A 14,623-nucleotide genomic window follows, 5' to 3' on the forward strand; every position below is an offset into this window, starting at 1 on the left:
ACAGCACACCAGCACATGGCACAGCACACCAGCACATGGCACAGCACACCAGCACATGGCACAGCACACCAGCACATGGCACAGCACACCAGCACATGGCACAGCACACCAGCACATGGCACAGCATGTCAGCACATGGCACAGTACACCAGCACATGGCACAACACACCAGCACAAGGCACAGCACACCAGCACATGGCACAGCACACCAGCACATGGCACAGCATGTCAGCACATGGCACAGCACACCAGCACATGGTACAGCACACCAGCACATGGCACAACACACCAGCACATGGCACAGCATGTCAGCACATGGTACAGCACACCAGCACATGGCACAGCACACCAGCACAAGGCACAGCACACCAGCACATGGCACAGCACACCAGCACATGGCACAGCACACCAGCACATGGCACAGCACTCCAGCACATGGTACAGCACCGTCAAGCACATGGCACAGTATGTCAGCACATGGTACAGCATGTCAGCATGTGGTATAGCCGACCAGCATATGGCACAATGTGGGGCTGGGGACAAAGTTTCTAATTTCCCTGGTTTTCTCAGCTTCCAAGTTTTAATTTCCTAAATAGCTAAAACTTTTGTAAGTTGCAAAAGAGCCAGTAAAAAGTGAAAGAAAAAGCTAGACTGTCCCTAAAATTGCTGGGTCAACCAGAACATAACACAAAAGCTAAAGGTGCTGGTTAAAAATGAAGAAGACCATCTGCAGTGTCCTTTTATATATAATCTCCATTAGTTTAAAAGTAAGATGTCGATGATATACATTAAAGATTTTTCTGATGCATATCATTAGGTAGTAGGTTGTAATTATTCTAGTAAATTTTACAAGTTCTTCTTTATCAAACCAGTTTTCACATGGTGGCACACACCTTTAAAGCTAGCACTTGGGAGGCAGAAGTAGACAGATATCTATGAATCTGAGATCAGCCTGGTCTACAAAGGAAGTTCCAGGCCAAACAACTGCATATTAAGAGAACATCTCAAAAAAATAATTAAATAAATTTTATACATATGAGTCATCTAGAAAATGTATAGGGCATTTTTCTGGACAGATGTCCATTCAGCTAAAAAAGAAACAGAAAACTGAAAATCAATTTGTAATATTTTATGTATTTCTACTTTCATATTATGTTTCGCTAAAAACAAAACATCTAAGGTTTATTTTAAAAATATTAATGGTAAGAGCTTAAGTGAAAAAGAAACTACAAAGATTAAAATGGTTTGTTTCTGCAGCTATACCTACATATGAGGGCACTCAGGGCACTAGATATGTGGGCCACAGCAGAGCCTTGCACAAACTTACAGAATTCCTGTTTCATCTCCAGCCCAAAACTAAAAGAAAACTTGAAGTTAATTGGTCCTTGAGACAAAGCTACTATTTCAGAGACAAGGCATTTTCAAATAAACCTACAGTTTATTTATTGCAATATTTTACTATTTATGAGATCTTAATATTTTAGAGACTCATGATTTTCAACTTTAATCTGCAAAGTTAAAGTTTAAAAAGTCACATGGGCCAAATCTTATTGTTGAGTGGTGGCTCAGTGGTGTGGTGCCTGCCTGAGATGCCCCAGGCTCTAGGTTCTAGCCATAGTGTAAACAACAAAAGTCAAATCCACTCAGGTTGTAGATTGGAAAACCTTCAAAGAACAAAAGTACTCTTAACAAATATAGGACCAGTCTTTCCACAGCACCTGACACTCACACATACTGCTTACTGGTTTGTTTAATTAGAGTACATTGTTAACAAAATGGCTGTGATCAGGATGTAGTGAATTAAAGGGAGGGAGAGGGGGAGGGAGGGAGGGAGGGAATAAAGAGAGACAGACAGACAGACCAAAAGACAGGCTCAACTTTCAATTCCTTAATTAATATGTGTACTGTTTCACAAATGGAACTAACTTTTGAGATCATAGGGTCATAATAGATGCTGATGTCACTTCCTGGTTGGATGCCACTGTCAACTCGGACCTGAGGGAAAGAAAAGAAAACGTATACAACTTCATATTGGGAAGATTTGTTTCATTTAACCACAAGCTGTTTTTCCATGGAGAAAATGGGTAATAAAGTTTCAATCTCAACACCCTTGCCTCTGGAAAATGGAAACAACCCAAACACATAATGTGAGGCTGATCTTTGATCTCTAATATGCAGTGCAGCTTATAATTTTTATTCTCTCACTCAAAAGAAGACACTTGGAAGAGGAAGGCTTCATACATGCCTACTCTAGGGCACACCTACAACTGGCTGCGCCCTGTTGAGATGACGGCCCTCAAAAGCCCCTGCCCCCCTCAGAGCCCTGGGTTGTCCCTGCCCAGACCTCCTCCTCACGGTGCCTCTGAGCCACACAAACTGGACAGGCTTTTGTGTCTGCAACACTTTGCCTTTTTCCCCAGCCCTTCAGCTGTGAGCGCTGTTTTCTGTTACTGTTAGCCCCAAGAGGCCTTCATGTTTACACAGCTTTCCCAGTGGCTCTGCTCTGTGAGGATGCAAGCTCCAATTAAGAGTTTCGTATTCTGCCCTTTTCATCTTGGGCAGAACCGGCACAGGTTCAAAATATCCTTTTGAAGCTGCTGGTTGCTGTTAACCAGGCAGCGAGTTAGTTAGGGCATCACTGATCCTTGTTTTCCACTCCCAGCTTGAAACCCGAAGTACAGCACAGGGGTTAGCCATGTAAAACTTTGAATGAGCATCTGCCAAGGACAGAGCATTTATTAAATTACCAAGTGACCAAGTTTTGGAATCTGGAGTATTTAGAAGCTAGTCAAAATATTTAAGACTGACAGGCTTATCTTATGGCTTGAGGGTGGAGGGATTTAATAGAAGGTTCTAGAACAGCAAGACAGTTCCCAGCACTTCAGGGGTGGGACAGAAGAGAGGAAGCACAGTGTTCTGACACCTTTGTGAAGGAGGCTTCCCAGTAAACAGCAGCTCAGCTGTTTGCGGCAAGAAAGAAAAGGTCAACACAGCGGCTGGTAGGCCTTTAATATTTTAATTTAGGCAATTATCAAGGGATCACATGTAAAACCTCTTGTCTAGAATATCCACCTGAGAATGGGTGATGGCTTTATTACATGACATCAGAAGATGTCATGAAAGTGAAAACCATACCACTCTCCTCTTTGTACAGGTTTAAGGAGAAACTTGTAGCAAGCCCAGGGATCATCTATTTCTGTATGTGCAGCACAAGCAACAACTTGGGCCCAGGAACCCTGAGTTCCTACATGAAGGTCTTAAAATAAAAGCCACTCCACATTTGTAAAAGATGTGTGTGGCCTTTATTTACTGAACGCATTCTTCTGGCTATAAATTCTATAAAATTTGGTGTTTGTTAAAAAATTTTTTAAAAAAGGAAAAGAATTTGCAGGCAGCTGTGAACACAGAAAAGTGACACTGTATCTTCTCTCCCATCTAAATGACTGCTGGTTACTTGGTTAAGAGAAAAGACACTGTCTTCTCAGTTCTGGTGCCAATAAGCTAGAACTACTCTGACCACAGAGTCAGCAGTATACCCACAGAGCATTGCTCAAGCCTGTTTATCACTAGAATTGCTGCAGATCTGAAGCTCTGGCTTTCAGTACATCCAGTCATCTGTGGCATAGCTGATATCCAAACCATTAGTAAAATAGTACAGAAAATAAGGAATATTATTGTATTCCCCTGCAGTTTATAAGACAGTTCTCATCGTCTTAGAGAATACTACCCTAAATGCTAAGTAAACTATCAGCAGTCGCTAGGTATAACTGTCTCTGTTGTTTGCTAAAATAATTACAGAATTGTGTCACCTTAAACATGTGGGATTAAATCAAAATATATCATATATAATCATCACACGCAGGCAGATCAACATTCCCAAAGAAACTGTATAAAACAAAAACAAAAACAAAAAAGCAACTTAAAACATTTTTCCAAGTAATAGCCAACTATATATCTTACTTCTAACAATCAATTAAAACCAAATCCAATGCCCATTCCTCCATGCATACAAAGCCTACATTACTATCACTGGCCATTTCAAGAATGAAAGCAAATGGAGCTCTAAGCACAACACTGGTGTGATCTGAAAATAAATTCACAAACTTGGAAGATCAAAGACTACAAGGAATAGTCTCATCTTTGCCCTACAAGCATGTTTCAGCCTTAATGATGTACGTGAAAGGTATGAATCAAAAGTTAACTCTGAAATATTTGCTCTTTCTTGTGACCAAAAACAAAAAAAAATTCAAGATCCAAAACTGGCTTCCCTGTGAAAATAACACATCTAGCTTTAATATAGTGAGGGAGAAAGAGGACCACACTGAAAACACCCATGCATCCCAAGTGCGGGGTTCTCAAGTCAGCCTCCAGATACCTCCAGAACAATTAAAATTGCCCTTGTCAGCCAAAGAGTGGACCCTGGAAACTATGAGGTGGCTCCAAGCCTTCATCAGTTCGCCTCTCCTCCCAGCCCACAGTGTCTTCCCTCAGCACAGCTCCTAGCCCAGTGTCTCCCCTCAACACAGCTCCCAGCCCACAGTGTCTCCCCTCAACACAGCTCCCAGCCCACAGTGTCTCCCCTCAACACAGCTCCCAGCCCACAGTGTCTCCCCTCAACACAGCTCCCAGCCCACAGTGTCTCCCCTCAACACAGCTCCCAGCCCGCCGTGTCTACCTGACAAGTGACAGCCCAATATGATTAAATGTGTCAAAGGGAGGGGACTTGTGGGACTCCGTGACAGGCCAAAAGTGATCACCATGGAGATACATAATTACAGCTGTCAACGCGTCTACTGTCCTGCTGACATCAATTTGATTGCTCCCAGCAATAATGATAGACAAAGCTTAGTGCACACTCTCCTGCCCCCAGTCCCTTTATCTATTCCTTGGTCCATTTAGCTGACATGCAACATTCACACACGCAAATAACAGCAGTAAGCAGAACATTTAAGGCATTTTAATTGTTTTTTCTTTCTATGGATGGATCACAACTGCAAATGTTATTACATAAAACTCCTGCTGCAGCATTAATTGAAGAAAGACTTGGTGGGACAAAGCCTGTAGGGGGTAGAGTTTGTCCATTATCACTTGGGCTTTCAACAGGTCTCACGTTTGAAAATTGCAAATTGCAAAAACTTGAGAGGGCAAAATGTTTGACATCCTGTGAGCTATTACAACATAGTGGAAACTTCTAACAACTAGAGTAATCATTATGGCTTCTTATTTAAGACTTTTTTTGTTTGATTAAAAAAGTGTTTAGATATGTCCCTATGACACTTGCTCTCGTGTGCTATTTAGCATCACAGAATGCCTGTTCAGTCTTTACAAATTTTTTTCTGCCTCCAGGCTTTGAACACAGCATGGAGTCTCCAGGCCTAGAAAGGGTCAAGTCCCTTTAGAAAGCACATGGGCAAAAATCAGTTTAAAAGTGAAATAAATCATATATCCAATAACATCTTCAAATTCAGAATTCTTCCTGTAATCTTTCACCATCTTCTTAGCAGCCATCAAACTAAATAATCCTATTCACAGATGGTACAGCCTTTTCACGTACAGCTAACATAATGTCATTTATACGTGCACTCAATACCTTGAGTCAGAGAGAGGGTACCGCCCTTGTTCTTCTGAAGCAATTGAATTGCTTAAAAAGGACAAGAACAGATGAACTGTGGAATAAAATGAATGCTGGTCACTGTTTCCTCAAAGTTGGTGATACCACACAAAATGAAGCACTTTGTTCTCTTTAATAAAGTCCTGCTAATGCATTTACCTTGTGCTTGAATTTCTTGACATCTGACTACAACATGGAGCTGGATTAGATTCTTTTTTAAGAAAAGATAACATTTTTAACATAAACTTTATTTTCTATTCTTAGGATTTTATGACCTTTCACAGTATAAACTATCATTTATATGATTAGATGTGTGTGAACTCACCCTGTTGAGCGGATTCTGATGTTTCTAAATACCATAAAGTACAAAAAATATTTTTATTTAACACAAAAAATGAGTACCCATGAATTCCCCTTGTCCCTTAATTTACATCCTTTAGTGTTCACATTCTCTAACATAAAAGTGTGGCATAAATCAAGGTTTGAGCCCCTCAGTTGGGACCACAGTTAATGACTTACACCAGGTAGATGTATCGGCTCTTGGTACTGAGACAGTCTCCCAATAGACGGTAAACCAAAAGACTTGTAGGGGTCCTGGAGGTTCAAAGGAAGGGAAACACAGGCTTTGAAACATAAACCAGCATAAGGAAGGTTAACAACAATGAGAAGTATTTATAGGCCTATTTTAACATACGATATTTACCAAATCACAGATTCCAGAGCACGATTGTCTCATCCTCTAGACAACTTCCAAGTATATTTAAAAATCAAACAGAACCACAGAGTTTAGCCTGACCTCCATAGTACTTTATTGAAGTTGGTAAAATTCCAACTTTTTCTAAAATTTCTTACAGTGCCTTGGGTAAAAAATAAAATAACCTAGACTCTCTATCAAACATAGCTCAAGTTCAGAACAACAAATGCAGTATGGCAAGATTTGTTTTTCTTATGTCTCCAAACAGCTCACATATGGTAAAGCTGGGAGAGCCATACATGCTTCTATACATGAACATGTTCTACTTGTAAACATCATGAGAGCAGAGCTGGGAAGTGTGATCATGAGCCGTAACACTAGGGCAATGTGTGGGTTTGAGTTAGCTATAGATCTCAGAACAGCTCAGAGCCCTCTTAGAGATATGCTGACTCAGTACTTTTTATTTTGAGTATTTTGCACCTAAAAGATTGCACAAATGTTTATGTTGCATTTCTGTTCTATCACCTCAAAAAAGCATCTTCAGAAGCTCAGTAATCTGTTAAGTGATTTGTATGAACTGTTAGACTAAGACTTTGGCAAAACCCGTAATTAAAATGATGAACCAAGAGTGCAAACTTTACAAAAGGCTTTACAGTTTAAAGCCTGTCTGTGGAATCATGAAGACAAAGTCAAGAATGCCCAGCTGAGGCTCTGCCGGTTCCCAGCACATCACTACTGACTTCCCCACCCAGAAAAACACAAGAATTACTTCATCCCCCTTCTGTTTTCAATTGTTGGAAATTTCCTAGTGTTTTTCTGCTTTGACCAAAGCCTTATTCTATCTGTGGTTTAGCCGCTCTGGCTGTTCCAACTTGGACATAACCCCACCTCACCTCACCCCACTCCACCCCCCACCTACCATCAGAATGCATTTTACCTCCGCATAAACCCGACATTCAACTGCCCAGCCACTGATGGAAATATCCTCTTGCTTGTGCCTGAGTGGGTAACCCTTAGCAACAAGGATCATTTCTTGGACTAAGTCCAGGCCAGTAATGCACTCTGTGACAGGATGTTCAACCTGTAAAGCCAAGACTGCCAGTTAATAGGTGAAGAAAAGGCAAATAAATGGACATCAACAAGGGAATTTACAAAGTTTCAGAGTCAAATTCCAAGTAATTCTGCTTAACCTTCAGGAATGCCTGACTAAAAATCTTCAGTGAAATACATAACACGAAAGAATGAATGCAAGTTCACACAGATGAAGGTCAGGATCACCCTGAAAGCATGTGTAAGCCTTTCCTCTACTTCTCCCACTTTTGATTAGTTTGTATCCCTACATTTAACTGTTCAGTTTTACTTTTCCTTTGCTGCAGTTCTCAGTTTGGCTGATAATCGCCCTTCTGCTACACTTGCTGCAGCATCTGTGGGGAGACCGCTGGCATTCTCAAGCCTCATCCAGTCTGAATCATGCCCACTTGCATGCTTTCACTAACCTGTCCTGACAAGAAGCAAGATTAGCGTAATCTTGCATCAGTGCAGCGTGGCAGGAAGCAGCAGATGGAGCCTTCAGGTTGCCTTCCCTCCAGACAGACCTGGGTAGTGCTTAGCATGCACAATAGCAGACCAGGTTGATGGGAGCACTCTGCCTTCTCAGCAGACTGCTGATAACTACTTCAGCTGATGGTGCCAGGGGAGTACCTGGCCTTCCACACCAACACATGGGACACATATGTGCAAAAACACGCCACTGACATACAGCCACATAAACAGATAGACATCATTATAATTTGATTGACTGTTCACATAGAAATCCTTAGACCAGGTACAAATAAGGCCATTTACAACACTGAAAAGAAATGTAATCTTTTATCTAAAATCTCAAGTAAGTTCTAAAAAACTTTTTTAAATCTTTGGCCATATCTTCTATTTTGATACTATTATATTTCCTTTTAAAAATTAAGTTATAGGTATATGTCACAATAATGAAATTATTGTGACATGTCACATTTCATACTTGAACACAGGAAAAGGTCACTGAACAAATGAATCATTTTCTAGCTTCAGCTGCACTAATTGAAGGACAGGGTTTAGTCATTACAATAATCTTGAGGCTTATCATAACCAGACAATGCCATGGTCTTTTAAAAAAAAAAAAGGAAACTTGGTAAAAATAAACAGATGGCACCCATAATTAGCTCTGTGTGTGTTATGAGTTTGTTTACAGTTTCAACAACATTTTAAGACATTTTGACATAATTTTAATGACAAATCATTGCTAAAATAAGCATATACCCTTTGTAAAATAAATGTGACACTAAATAAAGAACTTATTAGACAATTTAATGCATATATATTTTAAATCAAATTGTGATATGTTAGAAACAATATTCTATAAGAAACAAACGCAAAGCCCTCTGTTCGTGCTCACACCAACTCCGTGTGAACAAAGCACCTCCGCACCCCTGACTATTCTTAGCTACAAGATGTAAACCTACTATGTGACAAATCACAGTTTATATAACCTTGTTCAAAATGAGTTTTAATTAAATGAGAGACTCACTTTTCACTTTGTATGACCAGTAGTCCAAAAGTATTAAATAAAAAGTAAAAATACAGAGAGAACAGAACTGAACAGAAGCTAGGTGGTATGGTCAAGTTAGTGAGTGTTGAAACTATAAGGAGACAACTAAAATGAAATATTTAGACAATTTTGGGGTGTCTCCCTTGAGCTAATTCACTGACAACAAAAGGAAACCCTGGGCACACTACCTCACCACAACCCATATCAGCAGTCGTAGGGTACAGAAACTCATGGCACCAGCGCAGTGCTCACAGAAGCTCCGCACTGCTGGAGCATCCTCCAGAAGGGCAAGGGTGCATCTATAAGAAATCAATGAACTCGGAACAAGGACTTGCTATTTTTTGTTTTAAACCACCTATGCTCTTTTAAAAGGTGAAGATTACAAATGACTAAAAGGCTATGGTATTGTTCCAGATTAAGAGAGACTAAAGAGAAAGGTGAGTGTGATAGTGCAGGCCCAGGACCCCAGCACTCAAGAAGCAGAAACAGGAAGATCCCAAGTTCAAGGCCAGCTTGAGCTACAATGGGAGAGACCAAGCTCCAAAGGCAAAAAGAAACAGGAAAAATTAAGATAACAAAATAAAACAAAAAGAATGATTATGTGTGACATATAAGCCTGACTTAGAAATGTCCCCTTCTCTAGCAAGCTTTAGTGAGGCCTCTGAATAACAACAACGCAGCAATACCATCATCGTGATTTGGGGTTCTGCGGCTATGTAAAAATTATGCTTGAAGTTTTACTTTAAAAATGTTTATGGTAAAGAAAACATATGTGTCCATTCTTCTGTTGAGGGATACCTGGGTTCTTTCCCAGGGAATGGATGCAAAAAATGTGGTATATATACACAATGGAGTACTATTCAGCCATTAGAAACAATGAATTCATGAAATTCTTAGGCAAATGGATGGAGCTGGAGAACATCATACTAAGTGAGGTAACCCAGTCTCAAAAGATCAATCATGGTATGCACTCACTAATACGTGGATATTAACCTAGAAAACTGGAATACCCAAAACATAATCCACACATCAAATGAGGTACAAGAAGAACGGAGGAGTGGCCCCTGGTTCTGGAAAGATTCGGTGTAGCAGTATAAGGCAAAACCAGAACAGAGAAGTGGGAAGGGGTGGGTGGGAGAACAGGGGGAGGGAAGGGGGCTTATGTGACTTTCTGGGAGTGGGGGACCAGAAAAGGGGGAATCATTTGAAATGTAAATAAAAAATATATCAAATAAAATAAAAATACATCGGGGGGGGGGGAAGAAACCGTATGTGGCTCTGCATATGGACTTACAGAAAGGGCAGCTCTAGAGAGGGCTAGTGATGGGAGCTCAGAGTCCTTTCTACTTCTGCATCTTTATTCCAACTCAGAAATTATTTAAAGATTTAAAACATAAGTAAACACGACACTCCTGTAAAGGGCTTTGTATTTTCTTATGATAGAACATGAGTAAAATAACTACATCTTGCTGGGTCAGCGTGTGCTACTCCTCAGCGTTAGGACCCTGCAGTCAAGAGGAATGAGGAGGCCATCCCCAACCGCTCATTTGTTCCATTTCTCCTTGACCTAAACTTCTAAGACTTAACTCTGAATTTACCTGAAAAGTTGCTAAAACATTTTTTCAAATAGGTAACTACATCAGTAGGCCTCCCTTATGAGAAGAATAATGTAGGTAAACTGTAATTGCATAAGTGTGCATGTTAACAGCAAGAGAAACCTAGTACAGATGAGTGTACAGTGAGTGGTGGAGTGACTCCACCACTGTGCAAAGAGAGCGATGGGAAAAAAGAGTCCATGTTTCTTGATTGGAGGGATATTTGTCTGCTAATGTTTGGCAGATAGTAATCTGTCATTATACTTAGTCAAAGCAGAAACTTCCATGACTCAAAGTAGAAAGTCCAGCATTCATAATGATGAATGGCATGTTGAAATTTGCAAATCCTCCATAAGAACACACTTATTCAAAGCTTAATCAACACTGCCAAAGGAAACACCTGTGAGGAGAGAAAATTTTAAATCTCTAAATAATATTTTAAACTAACATGGTATTTTACATGGTATCTCTAGTAAATATATCAAGTGTGACTAGACAGGTATCAGGTAGAGATGGTCTGTGAAAGCTCTTTCCAAAGCTGAATGTGTTGTAGTCAAGTCTACCTTGATCAGGATATGAATAATGATATCATAAGGATAGACAGGATTACCCACTAAGATAGGAGGGAAATATCCTTTCCTATAAAACAGGGTTTCATAATAGTGCTTGGTACTACACATCTCTGTCTCTTCCCTTGCTGATGTTCTCACCTAGAAGGATAACAGATGCCTTTATTTTTGGTTCTGCTCTCTGAATTCAGAAAAGACTTTTTGTCTAGAACAGGATCTAATTGGCACATGTGGCTTAACCAACAAATATTCGTTGCTTACTGTCCTGGAGGACATAGCAAAGTGTCTAGAACATATGCCCATTAAAATTCTGAAGGCCTCCCTCCTGGGAATATGGGATTTCAAAATAAAGACCCAAAGTTATTAGACTTTTGATCTACAGGAATGAAGGATAAAAAGCACATTGAGAGACCTCAGCACATGACTCCTGCAAGCACACCTTGAAAATAATAGCAACATTCAAGAAAAGCTACATAGAGTTTGAATCGCGGTACGACGGGGGAGTGGGCACCGGGATCTTGCTGAGCGTCCACCTGGCCTCGTCTCTTCCTAGCTTGTCCGAGCTTCAGTACAGTCCAAGATGGCTGGCAGTAAGGCTGGAAAGGACTCTGAAAAGGCCAAGACAAAGGTGGTTTCTCGCTCGCTGTGAGCTGGCTTGCAGTTCCCTGTGCAGTTCCGTATTCATCGACACCTGAAATCTAGGACAACCAGCCCTGGACGTGTAGGCGCAACCGCTGCTGTGTACAGCACAGCCATCCTGGAGTACCTCACCGCAGAGGTACTTGAGTTGGCAGGAAACGCATCAAAAGACTTAAAGGTAAAGCTTATTACCCCTCGTCACTTGCAACTTACTATACGTGGAGTTGAAGAACTGGATTTTCTGATTAAGGCTACAATTGCTGGTGGTGGTATCATCCCACACATCCACAAATCGCTGATAGGGAAAAAAGGACAACAGAAGACTGATTAAGGATGCCTGGATTTCTTATTATCTCAGGTCTCTAAATATTCTTAACAGCTGTCCAGTGTTGGTGAATCCAGTGGACTGTATCTCTGTGAAAAACACAATTTTGCCTTTTTGTAATTCTATTTGAGCAAGTTGAAAGCTTAATTAACCTTCCAACCAACCAAATTTCTGCATTTGAGTCTTAACCATATTTAAGTGTTACTGTGGCTTCAAAGAAGCTATTGATTCTGAAGCAGTGGGTTTTGACTGAGTTGACTATTTTTAAAAAATACTGTTTGGATTATAATTGTGATGCAGAAGTTATAGTAAAAAACATTTGGTTTTGTACAGACATTATTTCCACTCTGGTGGATAAACTCAATAAAGGTCATATCCCAAACTAAAAAAAAGAAAAGAAAAAGAAAGAAAGAAAAGAAAAGCTACATAAACTTAGGATTTGTCATGGAGTGTTCTTGTTGAGAATGAACAGATAAATACAGAAGGGCAGCACTGCCCAGGCTGCAGTGTATGTCCCCTATCTTGACATTCTAACCCTTGCTATCTTAAAATGAGACTGTACATCAAGAGACAGGGCCTTTAATGAAATGACTATCTTAAATGAGGTCATTAGGGTGGGCCCTACTCCAGTATGCTTAAGGCCCTCATAAGAAGAGACTGGGCCACAGATACACAGCACAACGCAAGGCCTTGTGCAGACAGACATCCATCTGCAAGCCAAGGAAGAGAGGTCCCAAAGAGACTAACCCTGCTGACACCCTAGTCTTGGACACATAGCTTCCAGAGCTGTAAGCAACGACTGTTCATTGGTTACACCATCCAACCAAAGGGACTTTGCATTGGCAGTCTGAGGGCCCTAACAAGAAGGCCAAAGTGGAATATTAAACGTGAGTAGAAATCCAAAACTTGGAGGGGCATGTTGACACGGGCCTTTAATTCTAGAACTAGGGAGGTACAGGCAGGTGGATTTCAGTGAATTTGAGGCCATCCTGGCCTACACAGTGAGTTCCAGGCCAGCCAGGACTCCATAATAAGACCCAATTTCAAAAACTCAAAAAAAAGGGTTCAGAACTCAAAGATAGCAAAATAATTTATAAAAGCTGCAAAACAAAATCTTATCTGTCCATCTGACAGGATTTCCCATGGACAAACTTACCACACGCATATACATGCAAAGAAAAAATAGAATGGGACTTCACCACTCCAAAGTTAGTAAAAGTATTTGTCCAACTACATCTACTGCCAGAAAACATAATTTCACATGCAACATAGACAAGAACTAAAACCCAACAGAACTACTAAATTATCAATGAAAATTGAATCATTGAGTAATTAGTATTTCAAACCGTAAATAGGAGAAAAGGGAGAGAAGAATTTAAAATGGGAAAAATTAATTTAAAAGAGAAAATCAATAACTAAGAATGAGGACTATCTTTTCACATTGCAAGAGCGCCAAATTACATCATGGCCATGTGTACATGTGTGTGTATGTGTATATACAAGTGCATGTGTATAGAGATGCATGTTTATAAGTGTGTGAATGTGTTCACATGTGTGTAAAAGAACCTCAGATGTTGCTCCTCAGGCACCATTCACATTTTGAGACCAGTTTCTTCTTTGGCCTGGAACTCACCAAGTAGGCTAAGATGGCTGGTCAGCAAGCACAAGGAATCCAGTAGCCAGTGCTGACTAATGAGCTCATGTCACTATGCCTAGCTTTTTCATCTGAGTTCTAGGGCGTGAACTCCGGTCACTATGCTTGTATAGACTGAACCATGCCTTCACAGATCGCATTCTTCAAAAGTAGTTTTTAAACTTAGAAAGAAACATTTGAAGGGCTGGGGAAATGTATCAGTGAATATGTCACCTGGCACACAGGATCTGACCTGAGTTCAAATCCAAAAGCACATAGAAAAGCCACACAGGGGAGGCGTCCCACCACTCAGAAGACAGACGCATGGTTCCATAGCAGGCTGGCTAGCTAGACTGTCCAAAACTTGCACGTTCCAGAGTCCAACAAGAGACTCTGCCTCAATGAAGTGGCAGGAAGGAAACACCTGATATAAATTTCAGCTCCTCATATGCACACAAATGCATGGATGTATGTATGTATGCATGTATGTATGTATGTATGTATGTATGTATGTATGTACCTGGACACACATGTGTATGTGAAAACATTCACATGCACAGCACAGAACATACAAGTGCAAAGAAGAAAGCAGCAGCCTCAGAAATAAAAGATCTGCCAAAGATCTTCAGTGTAGAAGATACAATATGATACAGGTTGGAATTTGGTATTAAAACCCTTTAAACCACAGTTACATGTTAAAAGGCACAGTACAATAGTCCTGTGTGATGACATAATGGCTGCTATCTGCACTAGAATGCTCGACGTAAGAAGGCGTTTGGGAACAATATTGGAAGAACAAACACGACCATGAAAGCCCATGGCTCTCTTACTCTTGCTACTCTTTTCCACTTCTAAAAAGTACCACAGGAACTGGAAAGCTAGCTTACCAGTTGAATGCACTCACTGCTCTTCCTGAGGAAACAGGCTCAGTTCCCAGCACCCACATGGTGGCTCACAACTGTCTGTAACTCCA

The 14,623-nt window shown here is 40.6% G+C and overlaps 1 protein-coding gene and 1 pseudogene across 2 annotated transcripts in view; one reads left to right on the forward strand and one right to left on the reverse strand.

Annotated features, from left to right (window-relative positions):
- The window catches only part of Pcca (propionyl-CoA carboxylase subunit alpha), a 774,935-nt gene that overhangs the window by 207,970 nt on the left and 552,342 nt on the right, over window positions 1–14,623 (reverse strand). For both annotated transcript variants that reach the window (XM_052190575.1, XM_052190574.1), the window contains 3 exons: window positions 7,243–7,386; window positions 6,131–6,205; window positions 1,927–1,995 (listed from right to left, as the gene is read on the reverse strand). In XM_052190575.1, the coding sequence (XP_052046535.1) occupies window positions 1,927–1,995; window positions 6,131–6,205; window positions 7,243–7,386 (288 nt within the window). The remainder of the gene's footprint in view (window positions 1–1,926; window positions 1,996–6,130; window positions 6,206–7,242; window positions 7,387–14,623) is intronic.
- On the forward strand, window positions 11,530–12,023 carry LOC127691089 (histone H2A.Z-like; annotated as a pseudogene).

Source organism: Apodemus sylvaticus, chromosome 8, assembly GCF_947179515.1.
Source record: "Apodemus sylvaticus chromosome 8, mApoSyl1.1, whole genome shotgun sequence".
Lineage (NCBI taxonomy): Eukaryota > Metazoa > Chordata > Mammalia > Rodentia > Muridae > Apodemus > Apodemus sylvaticus.